Source organism: Solenopsis invicta, chromosome 9, assembly GCF_016802725.1.
Source record: "Solenopsis invicta isolate M01_SB chromosome 9, UNIL_Sinv_3.0, whole genome shotgun sequence".
Taxonomy (NCBI): domain Eukaryota; kingdom Metazoa; phylum Arthropoda; class Insecta; order Hymenoptera; family Formicidae; genus Solenopsis; species Solenopsis invicta.
The window spans coordinates 3,227,098-3,249,286 of NC_052672.1; the positions used below are offsets into that span (position 1 = coordinate 3,227,098).

General features: G+C 30.2%; 2 protein-coding genes and 1 long non-coding RNA gene across 8 annotated transcripts in view; 2 read left to right on the top strand and 1 right to left on the bottom strand.

The window, feature by feature from the left end:
* Positions 1-10,562, bottom strand: part of LOC105196579 — a 183,825-nt gene extending 173,263 nt beyond the window's left edge. Inside the window, exons 1-7 of one of the 4 annotated variants that reach the window (XR_005575542.1) lie at positions 9,946-10,224; positions 9,700-9,760; positions 9,215-9,275; positions 8,822-8,953; positions 8,527-8,574; positions 4,845-5,108; positions 4,515-4,562 (exon numbers count right to left, since the gene is read on the bottom strand). This is a non-coding gene — a long non-coding RNA (uncharacterized LOC105196579). Of the gene's footprint in view, positions 1-1,872; positions 4,563-4,844; positions 5,109-8,381; positions 8,575-8,821; positions 8,954-9,214; positions 9,276-9,699; positions 9,761-9,945 lie in introns of those variants that run through there. The other 3 variants (XR_005575541.1, XR_005575540.1, XR_005575539.1) reach the window with 3 other exon arrangements.
* LOC120356747 (TBC1 domain family member whacked-like) overlaps positions 1-22,189 on the top strand; it is a 512,462-nt gene that overhangs the window by 212,390 nt on the left and 277,883 nt on the right. The window lies entirely within an intron of this gene.
* LOC105196578 (39S ribosomal protein L16, mitochondrial) lies at positions 10,994-18,863 on the top strand. The gene is made up of 6 exons (XM_011162596.3): positions 10,994-11,284; positions 11,373-11,441; positions 12,431-12,588; positions 15,052-15,183; positions 16,809-16,919; positions 18,625-18,863. Exons 1-6 carry the CDS (start codon positions 11,242-11,244, stop codon positions 18,838-18,840), a joined length of 729 nt encoding a protein of 242 aa, XP_011160898.1. The 5' UTR covers positions 10,994-11,241; the 3' UTR covers positions 18,841-18,863.

Here is a 22,189-nt window from a genome sequence, read left to right on the forward strand (position 1 = left end):
AACTTGTCCAGTAAAAATACACGTTTTATGAAATGTTTCTCAAAGTACAGATTTAGCAGTTTGTAAATTTTTATAACCATTTTAAACGCTGCCAAAGTGATAAAAATTTATCAGAGAGCTTTATTTATAACAGGGTGCTTAAAATGATTTAAATCTGCTTAAAAATGATTTAAAAGGAAAAAATTGTCTATTACAATAGAACAAAATGATCCGAAACATCGAGATCATCTGTGTGCTACGTAGAGACTGACGCACTAGAAAATGACGTACTAAATTGACCGTTACAGTCATCGGATGCACATCCTATTAAAAATTTGAACATTTATGAAGTTTAAGCTTCGTAAAAAGTAGATTTGAAAGGTCAAATAGTTAATTCAACAAATTTGAACAAGGCTCTAGACAGCATCGTTCTATCTTCACCTCAAGAATATACAATAAAATTAGTGGAAAGTATACCTTCCATTATTGCAATTGTTAATAATGGAGGCAGTTGAACAAATTATTATTATTAATAACAAAACACCACGCTTCATATCAAGTATATCTTTTCTCAATTCATTACAATAGTTTTTGAATTATATAGGACACGCTCTTATCAAACAGACTGTGTATTACATATCTATAGAAAACAATTATTCCCTCTATTTTTGCATTTTACAATTATTTAAGAAATATTATTTTCCTTCTTATTTCCTCTACAAAATAAAGTGTATTCTGAAAATAAAATAACTGATTAAAAAAAATATAAATTAAAATAAAAACCCAAAGTAATTGTAAGTTAAAAAAAGAAAACACTGAAAAATTAAATTAAGCAGAACATACGAGGGGGGATCCAAAAAAAACCGGACTGACTGTATGGTGGGCGGAGTTTTGGTAGTACCGTATTCTCCCGCTAGGCGCGTATACAAATGACTGCGAAATGTCAGCTGTATACACGCCTAGCGGGAGAACACGGTACTACCGAAACTCCGCCTACCATATAGTCAGTCCGGTTTTTTGGGTCCCCCCTCGTAGTCTAGAACATAACACATCCGATGACAACCAAAAACATAGCAGGTAGGTCTGGGAGACACACGCAATTTTAAAAATCATAATTTTGATTTCAATCAATATTTTTCAACAAATTATTTTTAAATAAAAGCTCAGAATCAAAAATATGAAGAAACACCATTGCAGAAAAATTATCTATTGCGGCAATTATTAAGAAAAAACATTGAACAAAAATAAAGATTTATTTAAAAAACTCATTTTTTTAAATTAAATCTACTTTGCAATAAAAACACTCTTTATAATCCATCGTTTTAAAGCTAAAAAAAGAATATTTTTTAAAAAATTTTGGCATTCTCATTTTTTTTAAAAAGTATAATTATGTAATCAGTGTTATGCTTAAATAACTTAACCGTAAACTACCACATTTGAGTAAAATATACCCGGATTATTTTTTAAATATACACTATTCCGATGTGTGTGGCGTTGAAGAAATGGAGTTCGGATGTAGGGAAGAGGGGAACTACAAGTGTCTTCTACAACCTTCCATAAGTCAAATGATTCCATTTGGTATTGCCATTTCAGCCACGTCGCAAGTTCACAAAAAATATCCATGTGTGGTAGAAATATGAGTTTTCGTCATGTGTGTGGTAAAATTAAAATAATCAATAAAAAAATGTTTTCTCTCTAATAAATGTTTTCGCCTTCTTTTGAACCAATTTTCATCCAAAAGCACTAAATTTCTCACCTCGAGAAAAAAGTTTCATACATAATTACATTTACATAAATACATAATTATAGTATATATATATATATATATATATATATATATATATATATATATATATATGCCAAATCTTCAAAAACTTATATTTTCCACAAAAATGAAAATAGCAACTTCATTCTGGATTCATTTTAAACATAAAGAATAACTCTTGAAAAAAATCAACATTCTTAGGCGTTTTCCCTCTTAATCTGTATGCTTTGTCAAAAATTCATAAAATAGGTTTAAAGTGAAAAACGCATGTCTTTTTCACAAAAATTAAGATAACGACATCTTTCCAGGCTTATTTTGAAGATCAATGTAAGGACTATTCATAAAAAGAATCGCTATTTACTTTCAAAATATTGGATCCAATATGACAGACCAAAATTTTTAAAGAATTTTAATGAACTCATGCTTTAAAGCAGGCCTGACAAACTGTGGCTTGTAAACTGTTATCCTCCTGGTATATGTTCGAATTCTTTCTTGAGTGCCCCCAAATATCATTTTATTTTTATCTAACATTTAGTAAACAATAAGAATAAAATGACACCTAGGGGATATTCCATAGAAAATCCAAACGTATTCCTGAAGAACAACCAATAATTAAGTCACACTTTGCCAAACCTGCTTCAAAGTTTTTAGAGTCTGATTAGGCATTTGTAATCAAACTTTCAAAATTCAATGGCAGATAAAAATATTAAATTTTGTTGGATTTGAGTAATATTTTAATCTGCTATATTAGATCTGCCAATTTGAATTTTGGTTATAAATTTATAATCAGCGACTTTAAAAATGTCTAGCAAGACATTAAATGCTAATTATTCCTAAAGAAAGTCAGGCACGAAAGGGTTAAGCAACATTTTAGTTTAGAAAGAATCTTTTCTAATGTATTGGAATAAGCATGTTTAATTAATAGATTTAACTATTATAAGCAAGGAAATTTCTTATATTCAGTTTAATAAATAAGTAACTTGTCTAAAGAGGGCTTTATACTATAATTACAAAAATACATATACAAGAATTAACACAGAAATACAATTAATAAAATATGACAGGCTACACTCCAATATACACTACCAGTGAAAATCTAGTTTATGTCACAAATACTACAAATTTTTAGTACTGGCAATGAGTTTTGGTACGCAACCATATATGCAAGAACGCATAAATACAATAATTAATAAAATATTTACCAAATTTAGAGTACCTCTAGTACCTTACTAGAGGTACTCTAACCAAATTGCCCCACAGATGCCATTTTCTAGCTGGAAATCTGTTGACAACTCCTTTCGTTTCAAACCATACACATATCAACCTTACATACGACTAGCTAATTTGGCACTCTCGATATTATGCTGATAATATATTACACACGATCACGAACGCGAATAAAAGACGAAACGCACACGAGAGTATCAACTCAGGCACTATTAAGTGCGAAAGAGGAATGAGCGGCCAATGCGTTACGTCACCCGAAACAGCGGTGAGAGTCGTTTGAATGGATGCAGATAGAAACGAGACAAACTCACTCCCGATTACAAATCTTGTACTAAATATGATCGCGACTAGTAATGCTTCACTTGACATTCGCGATATTTTACTGCGTGGCTAAAATATTTTATTCCAGCAAACACGTTTGCGCGCGCAAACTTGACGAAGCTAACCAACAAGCACACACGATACTCGCGATCACGATCGAGAACGTTCACTTCTACGTGTGACACTGCGATTCACTGTGTATCAAAATAGTATCGTTCGCAATCATATCGGTATTCTCAAGACTGTATTTGTACACAAATCGGGTTTGGAATACGCGAGAAACACGGAAATGCTTTAATAATCACGGTGATACTTGGTGGCACCAGCTGCTTAGCAGCGCGGTTGCGCCGGCGCAGCGGCAGAGCTGCTCAACGACGATTGCCGAACGGCGGCGGAGATAGCCGAGCCGCCAAGACGCACGTACCTTTTTTATGTGAGTAGTGGGAATAGTGGGAAAAGCGTCTAAGACCCGGTTTTTCATTATCCGGTTAACTTATGGTTAAATTTAACTTGATGTTTTATCCAATGAGCTTCACCCATGATAATGCTATAGGTGAAGCTCATTGGTTAAAACATCAAGTTAAGTTTAACCACAAGTTAACCATATAATGAAAAACCAGGTTTGAGCGGCCTAAATGGAGCGTCGCAGTGTGGCCTTGTCGAACGTTGACCTTGCATTGCAATCAACAGCTCGTTCGTCGGTTTAGCAGCGTGCGCCTCACGCAGTCTCAATTCAACGATTTTATACTTTAATGAGACTTGCTTGCGCCGCATCAAATTCTCGTAACATTACGAATTCTTGTATCATTTAAATTATTAAATCTGCTTATGCGTACTGACCCCGGTGAAAATCATATGTTTATTAAACATTTACTGAAGTGTGTTTTCGTTAATGTTTTCGTTAATAAAATCTTACGTTATTATATCTTTTAGTTTCGGTTTTGAGAATGTAGTGCAAAGTATCGTCATGATTTGCTTTTGCAAGTGTTAAAAAAAATATTGTGTCTTTAATACTGAAAATCCGAACAATATGACAATGAGAGGAAAAGGCCTAGTAAAGCATCGATGGAGCAACATACAGTAAATATAATTTATTTTTATATTATAACTTAAGCGCGGAAACGTTGATTATTTTCCAATTAAATATTCAGAATAAAATATAAAAATAAAATATAAAAATTAGAAAAAAAATTTTATAAATAAAATGTGATTTTTTACTCACAGATCTGATACGCAACGGAGCGGAGTCAGCTACGAAGCTACGATGATACTGTAACATATAAATATAAAATTAAACAATTAAAACTACGCTCAAAATAATCAATATATGAAAAGTTTATTTTTACACGTACGTCAAATTTTCAAAACTTGACTTTCAATTAGATATTTTATAACGCAAACATATCCAAAAAATACCTTTACAAAATTCAATTAAAATTTTATTTGAATTTTCTATCTTTAACTTTATTTTTTTTTTTTTTTAGATCGGATAAAAGAAATCGGATAAAAGAAAAAAAAGACTATTAATTTTAAATAAAAAGTTTATATTTACCTCAAGATTGCTCCGTTGGGGCTCGATGCCTCTCCCAGACCTCCTCCTCCTCTCAGATCAGATTATCAAGCCTCCTCGGCCCGTTGCACTCGCGGAACACTCACGTTAAATACACTAAAATTGCGCCCGCGCGTGGACTAATTAAGTTTTACTACTTTAAACGGCACTCCCGGAACAAACGCGCGACGCGACGAACCGGTTGCGGTTCGTTTATTTAAATCATTGACGAGTACATCAATTTTATACAAGGAAAGAATAAGTTCGCTGAAGCAAATAAAAAATTAATTGAGGTATGTATTTGGAAATAGATATAAATCCGATTAAATCAATTCATCTGGTTGTTAGAGCCAAATAATTCGAGTAATGACGAATTATGATTGAATTAAAAAAATAAAACATTTTTAATATGTTCTTTATTAAGGAGATGTGTATATTCTAAAGAAAGAAAGTTACAAAAAATCATGTTTAATAATATAATTAAAATGTTAAATATAATTTTTAAAGACGATTACTTGCTTTCTCAAGACTTCACGTCAGTCAATATAGGAGTCTGCTCTCCTGAGTTCTATCTAATTGAGCTCATATAATATCTCGAAATGTAACTGGGATAGCTTATTCATATAAATAAAAAGGGTTCACAAAATTTTATATTCTTACTTACAATAAAAAAAAATAATCTGATTATATTAAAAAAACTTAAATAATTGAGTGTTTCTGATAAACCAGAAGCAGAATCTCTGATAATTATAATAGGACTTTGTTAAAATAATATGATCGTTTGATAAATTTAGTAATTCCTACAAGATTTAGTAATTCCTACAAGATTTCTGATTCGTCCGTTTTTGAATAGACAAATGATTGAATCTACCAAATTTCTAAATGATGTAACACGACCTTTCTTTCAATGATAAAGTTTAACTGTAAAAAAATCATTTTACATCTTTGCAAATCTCTTTTTTGTGGCACGTGGAAGAGACATTGCTTATTACGCGTTTAGCAAAATAACGATTTAGTGGCAATTTGGACGCAATGGATACGGGATCGACAGTGAAGTCGTTGCGAATGCGTTCTGCCTTTTGTATCACGTTTAACGCACGTCTAACGTCGACTAAGCTTTTTTAACCACGATTCATACGACACTTGTATCTTACAAGCCATAGTCGCAGGCAGCAAGTCACTTAAAGGAGACGCACTTTCTGGGGTGCTTTTGTCAACCCGCGACATACTCACAAATCGTGGTTAATCCAGCTGATCAGCCGGTTAGACGCTAAGTTCAATGAGACATGGGGTCTCACTGAACCGATAACGTAACGAGAAGTCAGAGTGCACATTGCATCGATCTCCGACACCGAATCGTACCCCATAATTTCAGATGTGTTCAACCAAACGCAAAAATTATTTTCTAGACGAATCACAATGTTTAGTGTATTTATCATGAAAACTTAAAATAAAAATAAAAATTACACATAAAGATAAAACAATTTCTGCAAAAAAATCATTTTGTAGCGCTGCAAGTATTTTCTCGTGGTACATGTAAGAGGCATTGCTTATCACGCGATTATCGAAATAACGAATTAGCAATTTGGACGCGATGGATATGGGATCGATAGTGAGGTCGTTGCGAATGCGTTCTGCCTTTTGTATCACGTTTAACGCACGTCCAACGTCGACTAAGCTTTTTTAACCACGATTCATACGACACTTGTATCTTACAAGCCATAGTCGCAGGCAGCAAGTCACTTAAAGGAGACGCACTTTCTGGGGTGCTTTTGTCAACCCGCGACATGCTCACAAATCGTGTTTAATCCAGCTGATCGGCCGGTTAGACGCTAAGTTCAATGAGACATGGTCTCATTGAACCGATAACGTAACGAGAAGTCAGAGTGCACATTGCATCGATCTCCGATACCGAATTGTACCTCATAATTCCAGATGTATTCAACCGAACGCGAAAATTATTTTCTGAACAAATCACAATGTCTAGTGCATTTATTACAAAAACTTGAAGTAGAAATAAAAATTACACATAAAAATAAGAATAATTTTTACATTAAAAAATCATTTTGTAGCGCTGCAAGCATCTTTTTGAAGCATCTGCAAGAGACATTGTCTCATTGAACAGATAACGTAACAAGAAGTCAGAGTGCATATTGCAACGGTTTCCGATACCGAATCGTATCCCGTAATTGCACATGTGCCCAATTAAACGCGAAAATTATTTTCGATTGGTCGTAGTGCTTTGTACCCATATTATACCACGAAAAAGGTTAAATAGAAATATGAATGTACTAAAAAAATAAGGTTTTGATGCGTTGTTTAAATATAAAGTCAACCAGTATGTCTGTTCAAAAATGGATGAATCAGATATATTGTAAAAATTACTAGATTAAAATGAAGTCTATAAAACTTTTTAATTATAAGATGTCGAGTTCTATTATAATTATCAAAATAATTTAATTTTATCAAGACGCACTCATATAGAAAAAAAATAGTATCAAATCAATAATTTATTATTTCATATATAAATGAAAATATAAAATCTTTTTGGAAAAATTTATAAACTGACCTAATTTGCTTACACAAAGAAAAGGTATTTTTTATTAATGCAAATTATGTCTGTTTAAGTTTATATAATTCAAAAAGATTTTTATATTCTTTCTTACACTAAAAAAAATGATCTAATTATATTAACAAAACTTATATGATTGAGAGTTCTTGGTGAATCCAAAAGCAGAATTTCTGTTTTTATTTTGTTAATTTTGATTATGGGATTATATCTAAATATTAGATTTTTATTTACTACCTGTATCAAATTAATACAATTTATCGCTTTGTTTATTAAAGTGTAAACAAATAACTTACAGTTAGAATGTATATTCAAGTCCATTTTATATTTCTTTACAAAATTTACTACTAATTGTACTTTTCTATTTGGATTTTAATATGTTCTAATAAGAAATATGAATAATCTCTCTGATTAGACTTTATATATTTTATAGTATAAATCATTTGTTTTCAATTCATCTATTCTCTAACATGAGTTCCGGATGAAACAAGCAAACAAATTTTTAATATTATGGTTATTTAAAATGAGCTTAACAAATAGTATTTTTGGGTTAATTTTTTTATCTCTGTTTATTCAAAATACTTATACTGTGTGTACTAAAGCTTTATATTTTTTTTAATTCAATATTATTCAATTCGTCATTAGTCATTTTGGTACGAACATAATTTTTATTCATTAAATTATTATTATGTATGAAACACGATAAATATTCTGATTTATTATTGAAATAATTGTTATTCACAGATTTATTTTTATGTCACAACATAATTTCAATTTATGGAATTATAATTATGTCACGACATAATTATAATAAATGGAATTATTGTTATGTCATAACATAATTTTAATTCATTTATTTAAAATTATTTTTTGACAAAATTATTTTTATGGTCATAATAAAAATTACGAATTCTTATTATGTCTGGACATAATAATAATTCCATTAATTAAAATAATGAACGCGATATAATTTTATTTATTTAAATTCAATATTTTTGAGACAATTTGTTTTAAACATTTTTGTTAGAGAACGTTTTTCATGTATTATTAAAAAGTAAAATGTCTTGCTATAATTCATAGTGTCGTTACTTCTTTTATAAATTTTTTATCACTCACCAATCAATGCGCAACAGTGACGTTAACAGAGACATCGCTACGATGAATCTGTAACATATAGATATAAGATCCTTATTAATGTAGTTCTCAAAATAATCAACGATTCAAAAGACAATTTTTACTGGTAGAATTTTTCAATTGCTTTTAAATTAAATATTATAATTATTAAAAAAAAAATAACTTTATAAAAATAAATTTATAAAATTTTAAATTAAAATATTCTTTCCTCTTAATTATTATTTTTAAAAAAATGAGACAAACAATTAATCTTACGTATGTAAGCAATAATGCTTACCGCAAAGTTTGTCCACCGAAACCCGATATCTCCTTTAAGTTTAATTTATTTCCGAGTTATCAGATCTTCTCTTCAAATTATATTTCCTCGATGTGCAATAATAGAATTGTAGTACATACGATACTATATGATCTGTAACACAAAAAAGTATTCAAATACAAAAAAATGTTCAAATAGAAATAATATTGAAAATAAATGTATGGGAAAATTATTTTTGCATGCAAATATTGTTTTTAATTTATAATTTCAATAGATATTTAACAAAGTTTTAATAAAAATAAATTATTAAAATGCAAAAATTGCGCGCTATGTCGCAAACGAATATCGAATCTATGTTTCATGTAATAGATGTTATTTACAAACAAATGCATGGTTAATGTAAACTTTTCTTACTAATTAGATGAATCGTAACGCCATTCATTCCGGAATTGATCTTTTCTACATACGCCGCGTTCTGCAAATAAAAAACAAATGCAATTATAAGACGAAACGATTTTATCTCCCGCGCGGACAACTTCATAGTGACGCCGCACTTGTGACGTAATAACCCCACACATCCCTCTCTTAACTTCACATTCACTGGTCCGCGTCTCAAGCAACAAATGTATGTTGTTTTTTATGATGATTATTATATCGTATTGTACGTTGGAAGTATATTAATATTATAAGCTCGACATCCGTGCGCGTTACTTGCAATTCGATAATATATATATCGTCATTATCAACAGGTAGCAAGCGCGATATACCTTCGACCAAATATAACAATTATCGCGAAATACGCATTTGTACGAGTCGCCAGTATGAATACAAAATTCGTATTATGCAACGGCTAAACTGATAATATTGACGCGATCGAGATTGAGATTGATTTTGCTTACCTATTAAACGAGTCGCGACGCCGCTCTCTCCAATTCCGATTCATCCTGCATCCGCTGCGTTCTGCAATCAGACACGTAAATGTGAATTAAGATGGCGGAACCGGCTTCGTTCTCGCGCAGTGAATTTTACGCGTCAAACTCGACGCCACGCTCGCGCCGCGGCCGCGCAATGTATGAGTATCGGAATCTACGTTACGCGATGATTAACTTTTGGCAACAACTATATTAATGCGAGGTTTCACTTACCTGTTAACGAGCCACGATGACGCCTTCGTTCCGGAGCTCGTCCACTCCGCGTCTGTTGCGTTCTGTAAAAGAAACGTGAATGCAACTGAAGGTGGCGAGAAGCGGCTTCGTGTCCGCGCGGTCAACTTCACGCGACAAGATCGACGCTGCGTTCGCGCCACCGCGCACGCGACAACGCTACCGTGTCCCGCACTCAGTTTAGCATTTTCCGCAACAGCGTATTATCGAACAGCAAACTTAAATTATCGCGTGGTTAATATAAATATACCTATTAACGAGTTTGTGATGCCACCCGCTCCCGCTTTGATCTGCATCGCGTCCGCCGTCTTCTGTAATCAGACGTGAATGCGAGTTAAAATGGTGAGCCGGCTTCGTTTTCGCACGGCCAACTTTACACGCGTCCAATTCAACACCGCGCTTGCGACCGCGTAACGTACGAGCATCGAATCTATAAACGTTACGCGATAATTAAATTGACAATAACTATTAATATGAGGTTTTGCTCATCTGTTAAATGAGCCGCGATGACGTCTCTTATCCCATCTGTCCCGTGTTCTTTGCGTTCTGAGAAAGAAACGTGAACGTAGTTGAAGACGGCGGAAAGCGGCTTCGTCTCAACTTCGGTCAACTTCACGCGCCAAGATCGATACTACGTATTTCGATCTTAACTTTGCGTTCATTTTTTGCATTACGATGCAAATTATTATTATGTTTAAGACACATCTCAAATTATAATCACTTCTAAATAACAATTTAAAAAATGTTAATGAATTAAAATATGAGTCAAATTATCTCCCTATATGATATCGATTTGATTAATCATTTCTAACTTATCGAAACATAGCCACATTCTGTCACACCGGTTATATGCAATGTCACACTGGTTATATGCAATGTGATTTAATTGTGTATAATCCATATGCGTAATACGAACTTGATATACATATAAGCAATTTATTAAAAAGATGTGTAAATGTAACATGTAACTTTTTTAAGCAGAGAGAAACGCAGCCAGTATAAAACATCGATGTTTCGATTAATCGATTAACATCAACCTAACCTTAACCAGTATTGACCAGTATCATGCGTGAGACAGAACGCGTTTCAATGTAATTTTGTGAGATGAAGTGACGTTTATTTTTCCAAAATTTTTTCTTTTGTGAAAAACGCGTTGAACCTAATTTCGTCAAATTAGTATTAAGGTAGCTAATCCAAATACCGAAAAAATTTCTTTACTTAAAAATCACGATTTGTATAATTGTCAGTCAACTACAGTTATATCTTTTTAACCTAAAAATGATACAAGCATACAGAAACATGATACGTACTTTACTTTTCAGTAAGTGTTTTCGATATAATATTTTTTGAAAAAAGTCATTAATAATTTCTCTCTAAATTTGATTTTTCACTTTGTGATATTTTTGCAGCATGGCAATCTGTGTCTGTAACACCAAAAGCTGGTTTGAAGACCTTTCCTCCGCCAATAAAATATGGAGGTGAATAACAGAGAATAAACAAAATAATATGAACACTTGGACAATTTATTAATAAGAGCTTAACTCATTATTTGTTTTGAACATAGATTTTATCCTTTTTTTTTTAATTATTTTAGGACAGAATCAGTGTCCTGAATTTTCTTAATCATATTTAGGTTATATAATGTCCCAGATTTTATCCTTGTTTGAAATAAAATTATACAATGCTTAAGTCGTTAATATAATGTTCATATTTTTTTAGCGGAATACTTTAGGCAAATTTTTTAATTCATTGATTGATCAATCGCATTATTGGCAAATGCAGTTTTTATAGAATAAAGTTGTATTTGCTTATAATGCAATTGATCAATCAATGAATTAAAAAACTTGCTCCTTTAAAAAATATTTGGAAATGCTTTAAAGAATTTAAAAGAAAAAAAATCTGTTTTTTATTTTGCCCTTAAAATTCTTTATAATGACTTGATAATAATTAAGTTAAACACTTAACTGGCCAGGAAAAACATTGAAGTTTTTACGAATAAAGAGCAGTTTTGGAAAATAGTGAGAAACAAATTTTTTCCTCCAATATCACATGTATAGGCTGTCCAGTAACATCACCCAAATGCCTTCATGTAACATTTTATTCTTGTTTAACATTTAATGAATATTAAAGATACAAAATTATACATTCAGGCACTATTGGCAGTAATGTTTCCAAATGAAGCCATAATAAATTTAAAGATGTTCTGTTAAAGAAATAATATAACATTTCATAATAACTTCTATTAGTGACTAATTGGTTGATTGTATGACAAGCATCGTATGACCATATTTCAAACAAAGATAAAATTGATTAAAATAGTTGATTAATAGAAAGTATCTCTTATTAATAGAAAGTATATTTTCCTAGATATTTGCATTGTTTTGTTGAAACTTTATGTAATTATAACTACATAATTAAAAATATCATAAATATTAAAGATACTAATTTAAAAGTATATGGCCATTAGATATTGAATATCCGGAACGATCAAGACTCAAAATAATGGAGAAAGTCCCACAGTTTCCACCAGGAATGCGACCTCCTAAAATGCAAAAGCGATTAAGGTACATGCGGGGTCCAGAGCTTGTACATAACTTCCTTATGTACAAACAATTTGGTATTATTGTAAGTTTGAGTATTTACTATCTTTAGTAGAAATAACAAAATTTTGATAAAATATTGATTACATTTTGTTGAATTTTATTTTTCTTTTAGAATATTTTGACTAATGATTTTGTTAAAATTTCATAGAAGTAAAAAATCAACTTATAATGAAATAACAATAAATTACTGAAATTTGAATAAGGAAATTTGAAAATTTGAATTTGAATAAATTTCTAGGAAATTTTAGTGAAATTAAAATAAATTTTTGATAAAATTTGAAATTTATTACGAAATTTACTATAATTTTATTAAAATATTGTTAATTTGTCATTATTCATACATTCACATATCTGATTTTTAATAAAATATAGTTAATTTGTCATTATTCATACACACATATCTGATTTTTTTTTATTGTAATTTAAAAACTTATTACAATTCCAATAAAATTATTTTTAAAAATTTATTACAATTTTAGTATAATTACTCAACTTTTTTATTAAATAATATTAATAACTTTTCATTAAAGCTTTATTTCACTTTCATTCAATTCTCATTAAATGTTATCTTTTAAAATGTCATGTTTTTCTATTTATCACAGAAAATAATCTTTTCTTTGAAATATAATTAAAAAATTACGTTGCACATTTATTGAAATTTTGTTAAATTTAATAAAATGACAAGTTTATCAGAATTTTATCAAACTTTTATTAAAATTTTTTTTACTAGTAATCTAGTCTGTAACTTTTAACAACAGTTTGATGTATTATCATTATGCAGCTTTTTTCAGTATATAATATCTGCAACAATACAGAACTATTGTTAAGAGTTACACAATAGACTTACAAGAATGTATAATGATCAAAGAAACCATTGTAAATGTAATGTGTCAATAACGCTGTTTGATACGAATTTTACCAATAGATTTTTTATCGCTGAAAATAAATCCATTAATGAAATTGCTCTATCGCATCACATTTTAAAGAAAATTAGATTTAAAGATATCAAAAATGGTATTTTTTGGTACTTTTGAATCAAAATAGCTCAAATGTGACATGATAGAATGAATTTTATTTATGGATTTTTTTCTGGCAATTTAAAATTTATAAAATTGACGTATTATGTTAACTGTTTAAGGGCAAATTAAAATTTATAATTATAGTTTTAAAAAAAGAAGAAATAGTCTGCTTACGCAATTTAAATACTCACCTGTATATAATGATTTCTGTGATTATGAATGTATGATCAAAATTGTTAAATATAATTTGTTTAAATAACTGTTTAAACAATATATGAAAAAATTTAATAAAATCTAATAGCATTATTGAATTCTATAAGAAAAATATGTATAACTGCATTATTTTTCTCCTATCAGCCTATTTGTGAAACAATGATTCTTTAGATTTGACATCACATGTCACATTTTTAGCACAAAAGTATTTAGGACAAAATTGCCATTTTTAGCAACTTTAAATCCAATTTTCTTAAATATATGACATAATACATCAATTTTATTATTTTTTTTTTTGTTTTTAGTGACAAAAAATATATTAGAATTATCTTATCTGATTTACTGTCTAAAAAAGTTTCAATTTATCATATAGTATAATCATTTAAAGGTTTCAGTTATGGGTATCAAAACTAATAAGATGCAATATTGTAATTTATCATATAGCGCAATCATTTAAGGCTTCTGAGTACTCGCCACGGTCATATTGAAATCGTGACGTCAGAAACGAGAAATTGGATGAAATGACGTAATTTTTTCCGGCGTGCCATTTGTAAATAAAGCCAATTTGGATAAAACAGACTAATCAGATGGCTTTAAAACACTTCTAAATATCGGTCAAGACTATCCTTTTTTTGCCTAGCAGACAGTAAATAGTCGTAAAAAGCACGTAAAGTAACGCCTATTTAGACAGAAAAACGGATAGCTATTGAAAGAAGTGAAAAATGTGCTATTATGTATAAAATTCAAAGAAACTTTACTCGCGGTCCATTTTTACGAATTTGGTAAATACGAGATAAGTCATATTTTCACAATGAAACACATAATAACAAAATGACATGCACGACAACATCTCATTGTCAATGTGTCACGTTTCACGTCTATTAGTTCTAATTTTGTCCGCGACGGAATGTCGCTACCGTCAACGCGGAGTTTTCGGCTGAGGAATCAGGAGCCTTAAAGCTCTCAATTATAGGTGTCAGAACTAGTATTAAAGATGCACAGTATTGCATCTTATTAGTTCTGACACCCATAATTGAGATGCACAACGTGTATTGCAAACTACATATATTTTAATCCATCTTGATGTATACTCGGAACAAGATACACTTTCTGATCTATTCTCGGATCATATGCTGAGCAAAACAAAAACGTGGTAGTCGTTTATTGTTGACTCAAGAGGCGCAGAAATTTTTGCGACATAAAATGATAATTTTTCCGTTCTCTTACATAAAGATGATTTTACTAAATTTTAGGCTACATCAGGAGGTAGATTGAAACACGGTCACTTCGAGATGATGCGTTTAACAATCGGTAGAAAACTCGATCAAAGCAGGATGTTTGCAATTTGGCGTGTAGACCCACCATGGCAACCAGTTACAAAAAAGGTATAAAAATAAAACGTTTAATAAGGAATACTAAATAAAACTTTCTTATTTAAATCAAGAAATACTTGTGCTGGTCAGTGTTCAAAATAATAATTTTATATACATTCTGTAATTTTCCCAACTGTGCGCTACATATTTATCTTGAAACATAATTTTTATGTAGAATTAGAAAAGTAATATCACAATATTAAATTATTAATTATTTTAATAAATGTTAATTTAATATTTTTGATGCTAACAAAATCTATATGATCTCTACATTCCGTATGGACGTCTTAGTTCAATCACCGAGGTATACAGTAATATTAATTACAACAACCAATAATATTAAAATAACTGGATAAGAAGATTGCACGTAGGGAGATCACATTAGATTCAAACCCTGAGGTCATATTTTTTTACAATAAATTCTTTACAGTTTTTAGTTTGATGGGATGGAGGGTAGAATCATATAGATACTTGCTACTATTAAATTAGCAATTTACTATTGTGATATTATTTTTTTGCCTTTCTGGTTTATTTTATATATGCAATTTGGATTCATTTTATGTTTTACGTTTTATTAATGTTAATTTTTTTTGCGATAACAACATGCTGAAGAAAGACAAGTGAGTTTGAAACGTTAGTATTCAAAAATTGCAATCTCGCGATGTTAAATTGAGTTTCAATACATATCATTATTTATTTATCTCTAATTTATAACTTTCTCGTTTATTAACCTTTACTTATTCGTTGAATTACTTATGTATTGATTGAAGCTTTTATATTAGTACTTAGTTTATTTATATTTCTGGTTCTACATATAAACTGTGTTTCAAAACCAACAAATATACGACGTGCAGTTATGGAAACCAAAAAAAGAGGGCGATTACAATAACTGTGACCCCTCAAAATGAAAGTGATTTTCGGAAACATTTTTAATAAAGAATACGGGAAAAATAATAAAAAAATTCTCCAACCAACAGATATCAACTAATTATTAAGTTTAGCTTTAAAAACACAAATATTATATTAAAAAATTTGTTTTTAAAATATGTGTACATCTATAATTGTACACATTTTCATGTCTAGTACATAAAATACATATTAGATTGTATCTATTCTTAAGTTATTTTAAGCAAAAACTTTCTTTGTACTAAATGTGATACCAAAAAATAAGTTATGTATAAAGATTTTCTTTCTCGTAGAAATAAATACGTGTTTAAATTGTTCTTAATTTTGGTTGTGTATTGAATTCGTTCAAAGTAATAATTAAACGATACTGCCATGTATTTATCGTCACTTTTATCACTTTTTTGTGAAAAAATTTAACTTTTTCTTCTTTTTTCCCTTGAACATCACTAGCACCCCTGTACATACCAGCTGTTGTGTTGTATACAACAAAATTGGCCCAATTTACTGCTTTGAAAGCTCCATTTTACGAACAAACTCACAATAGTTTACAAGCACTCTCTGTTTACAACAAGAATGCTTTGAAGCATCTGTAGCATCAAGTGGTTCTATAGCCTAAGATCCGATTTGACTGGCATAAGCATTTCTTGATTTAAACGTTATACGCTTTGTCAGTCATATATTATTTTTTCTATTTTTTTATTTTATAAACATGATATTTATAATTTATACAGGGACAAGGACATCGTATGGGTGGAGGTAAAGGTTCTATTGACCACTATGTCACTCCCATTAAAGCAGGACGAGTCATTGTTGAAATCGGTGGCCATTGTGAATATTTCGAGGTATCTTGATATATTCTATTCTTATACCATATTTTTTTTCATATTTTAAAATTACTTGTTTAGATAATGTGTCTAAAATATATTAAAAACGTCTTTAAATAATTTTTTTAATTTTTAGACAGTGTAACCTTTTTAATTATGTTTTCCTAATACTTTGTTACTTTTCGAATTTTGACTCAAACTTTTGGATTCACAGAATCTTTTCTTAGAATTTTAAATAAACGCTATCTCTCTTTGAATATCAGGTTTTTTTGATATTTTATTGATTTTCATAAATTTACATATTTGCGTTAAAATTTCTAACGGATTAATTATAGGAATTAAATGAGTTAGTTTTTACATGAGGTAGTTCATTATGTATTGAACAAAAATGTCATATAGATACAAAGCCAATAATGAATAGTTCTTGAATTGATCGTGTATCAAAAGTATAAAATGTACTTGCAGAGCACAAATTTTACATCTTTATAATTATTGTGTTGTTTGATTAATTATTTTATTGTACATCTTTTAAACCTGTCACATTTAAATAAATTTGTCAAACATGCACAATCACTTTTATTAAATTTATCAGAATATAGATGACAAAATTGTACATTATTTTAGCTTAAACAAACAGTTTGAAAAAATATAAAAGTATTTGATTTGCTTAAATCAAACTGGTCTATTTAAATAAATTGAAGCGTGTGTAACGGTATGGCAAATTTACTTCAGACCAATCAAAAGTTGGCATTACGAATAAAAATAATTATGAATGTTGAAAGATAAACAAAGGAATTGCTCTTTAATAGTTCCTATATTCACAATTGCTTAATTTAATTATTATTAATAATACTGTATTACACGAAAACAATCACAAATTTTTACTTACCATTACTCTATAACTCTATTTGCCTTATTTTTTTAAAGATAAGTGCAAATTTTTATAAAACAATTGCTTCTCAAAATTTTTTTATTGCCATTATAAATGGAAAAGTTGTTGAATTTTTAAAAGTTATATATAATAAACGTGGCACTTTTCTCATGTAAAAAAATTTGAAAACTTGCAATATAAATGTCTGTATATTTTATTTGCTATACTTATGGTGGTTACATGGGATTGTATGTTCCTATTATGTTAATATTAACAGTAAATACAATTAATTGAAATATTAAGAAATATTGTAATAATCTCTTAATACATTTAAGGGGAAAAGAAATATTTTCTTGTAACTAAGATTTTTTTCCCTCGGACCCTATGTCCTGACTCTGTTCTCTGAGTTACTATAACTCATGTTAAATTTACATATCAAAACAAATTAAGTAAGAAATAAGATATTGGGAATTTTTTAAGGAATTTTTTCAGTTAAACGTTGAAAAATATTTTTAAAAATTTAAAAAGTATTTGATGAAAAAAAATGTACTTAAAAATTGAATTTGACATAAATAGATTTCTTAAATCGAGATCTCAAAAAAATCACTTTTTAAAATTTACTTTTATAAAATTTTAATGGGCACTTAAAGAATCAGTATTTAGAAATATGTTTAAATAATAGTGATGATTTTAATCATTTTTTGATATAACTTTCAAAAATAAAATTTTACCGACATGACATCACATCTTATAAAAGAATGCTTGAAATATTGAGGGCCATATACACAAACAGGTTAATGCGACACGATATTTCTAATTGAAAACATATTGATACATGCATTTCTTTTCTAGGTAAAGAAAGTATTGACTCAAGTAGCAAATCAACTACCATTCAAAGCCAGAGCCGTCAGTCAAGAGATTTTAGATAAAGAAGCAGCTAAAGAGAAATGGTTGGAAGAAAACAATCAACACCTTTGGACTTGGAAATACATGATTCAAAATAATATGCTGGGTTGCGAAAGATGGATATCACCGGTTGATAAGTTATGGTTTAACAAATATCTTTAAATAATAAAAAAATATCTAAGAAACATCTGTATTTTTCTTTATCTCGTAACTTGTCAGCATAATTTAGATTATTTAATATAAAAATTGAGAATTGGATATTAATCGTGAATCATTGCGCGTCGCTAAATGGCGCTGTTGAAAGCTATTCCGAAATTTAAATATAATTTTAATGTGATAATTATACAGGATATTTGAAAACAATCGTTCATGTTCTTGTGGGTTGATAAAGCAAGTTATACTGAGACGAAAAGCCTTTATCATGTTTCAAAATTTGCAATAGTTACCGAGATGAAAATTAGTAAAGTTCGGAGAATGAGCGCGTATTTTTCCTGCCAATCACACGCGAGGATCGTGAGTCAACAAGCTGTGACCTAGTTTACACTAGAGTCCTATATAAAAGGCTTGTTTTCTATTCCTACACTAGACTGCACTGGAACGTTCCTTCTTGCTTTCACTAACTTTTAAATATATATCTATTTCATTTTAAGTGCACACTAATTCAGGGAGTTCAGGAACAGAAAACAAACGGAAAGAGAGAAGCGACATTGATGTCCGAAGCTCTGATTGGTAATCTGATTGATACTTGATTGGCTAAGTGAGCAGCTATAGTCCTAGTTTACACCGAGCACTTGATACGCGTACTAACTAGTAATTTTCTATTAAATTATCTTAATTTCGGAAATAAATTTGAAAAATAGTATATTAAGTTGGTACAATATGAATCGGAGATAATTAAATATATGTATTATGTATACACGCATTGTCGAAAGTAAGATAAATTAATAGAAAGTTACGAGTTAGTACGCGTATCAAGTGCTCGGTGTAAACAAGGTCATATTGTGACCACAGCTGTTTGCAGAATGATACGAATGGTGTTTGATGACGTTAGAGCGGTCCCAAAATGGCGGTAGAGGACTCAATTGGATACTGAAGGTTGTGGTGGGGGTTCGATGTCGTTTCTCTCTTTATATAGGACTCTAGTTTACACCGAACACTTGACACGCATACTAACAAGTAACTTTCTATTAAATTGTCTTAATTTCGATAATACGTGTAAATGTATACGTGATATCTATATTTAATTAATTATCTTGATTCATATTGTATGTACCAGCTTAATATACTATTTATTAAATTTATTACCGAAATTAAGGGTGCCGTCACATGGGGCGTAACTTGCGTAAGCGTAACTTGCGCCGACCAATGATATCGTTTTACTCGAACATTAGCTTCCGCCTAGTTACTTTACGCTTTTTACGTTATTATCGTTCCGTCGAATCCAATTTCCTGCGTAAGAAACGCTATATACATGTAGTAATACATGTATTGGTAACATATGTATTACTTAAATAAGCAGAACAAAATTGAAAGATAGATAATGATATCAGGGTAAATTAAGAAACAGTTTTATATCAAATTTATTATTTATAATAGCTATTCTGTAATAACATTCTGTCATATCCAACCTTCTTGCGATATGTTGATACAAAATTTTAAGGTTATAGTTGTACATTAATAGATATGTGCGTGTTGCTTGAATTTCTTACATGTAAAATGCTTTCTTTTTCTTAAATGCCTAACATATATTTATTTTGTTTTAAATATATAAATTTTTGAAAATTTCAAGGAACAGGAATATATGCTCGCACAGGTTAGATTCGCACATAGATGATTCACACATACTAGTGTGCAGAGTATCAGTTCCACATGAGGCGTACTTTCCGAGATGCGTAAATTACAAAAACCAATCATAAATTTGTTTAGCATTTCTGTTAGAGAGTACAAGAGAAACCCTAATCAACAATTGGTTGCATTAGATACGCATTTCTTGAAAATCCACGAAATACGCTTCATGTGAAAGAAGGCTTTTAAATGGCGTAACATATTTTAGTAAGTTACTAGAATACGTAAATTACGCTACGCAAGTTACGCCCCATGTGACGGCATCTTAAGATAATTGAATAGAAAGTTACTAAATATTACGCGTATCAAGTAGAGTCCTATATAGGCCTAGTTTACACCGAGTACTTGATACACGTACTAACTAGTAATTTTCTATTAAATTATCTTAATTTCGGCAATAAATTTAAAGAATAATATACTAAGCTGGTACATACAATATAAATCGAGATAATTAAATATATGTATCATGTATACATGCATCGTCGAAAGTAAGATAATTTAATAGAAAGTTACGAGTTAGTACGCGTATCAAGTGCTCGGTGTAAACTAGGCCTATAAAGAGAGAAGCGACATCGAACCCCCACCATAACCTTCAGTATCCAATGTAGTTTTCTACCGCCATTTTGGGACCGCTCTAACGTCATCAAACACCATTCGTATCATTCTGCAAACAGCTGTGGTCACAATATAGCTGCTCACTTAGCCAATCAAGTATCAATCAGATTACCAATCAGAGCTTCGGACATCAATGTCGCTTGTCTCTTTATGGCTACGGTCCACTTGATGCTACAAAGTATTCTTCGATTGGTCAATTTGTAAAATTTATTGTTCTGATTGGTTAATTAAGTGCTTCGAAGCATTTGTAGCGTCAAGTAGACCGCAGCCTATATAGGCTCATGTGTCTCCTGACTAGACTGCACTGAACGTCTTCTTGCTTTCAGCTAACTTGAAAATCTATAGTATTTCATGTGACGTGTACACTTATTTAAGATGTTCAGGAACAGCCAGTAACAAACGGAACACAGCCTATATAGGACTCTAGTATCAAGAGGCTTGTTTTCTATTCCTGCACTAGACTGCACTGGAACGTTCCTTCTTGCTTTCGCTAACTTTGAAACATCTATCTATTTCATTTTAAGTGTACACTTATTTAGAGAGTTCAGGAACAGAAAACAAACGGAAAGCCTGTGGCAGTCGCGGGTGGCGGCGCGGTAAAGTCACTAGATTTATAAAAGTACCGCAATCATTCCGCCATTTTGGCTCCAACATGCGGCACATTTAAAACGTGCATATGTGTATAAATGTATTTAAATAAGAAAGAAAATCATAAATTATATAAATTAATTTTATTTATAATGGTTTTTATTCACATATGATTTTATTGCAACGCTTTTACTACTATATGTGTTTAATATGCGTTAATATTATATATGCGTATTCTGTATGCGTTAATATTAATATATTTTTTTAAAGTAAAATGGATGCGTGCTATAATAAATGTTTTGATAAGTTTAAAAACAATATTGTGGCATGATGGCACAAAGTCTGTATGACAATTATTTAAAAACATTTCTATAAAGTCTAAAAATTTTAATTTATTTGAAATTAGGCATTTTTTTAAACGTTTGATATCGTTTTATTTTTCAGAATACAACAATAACACAAC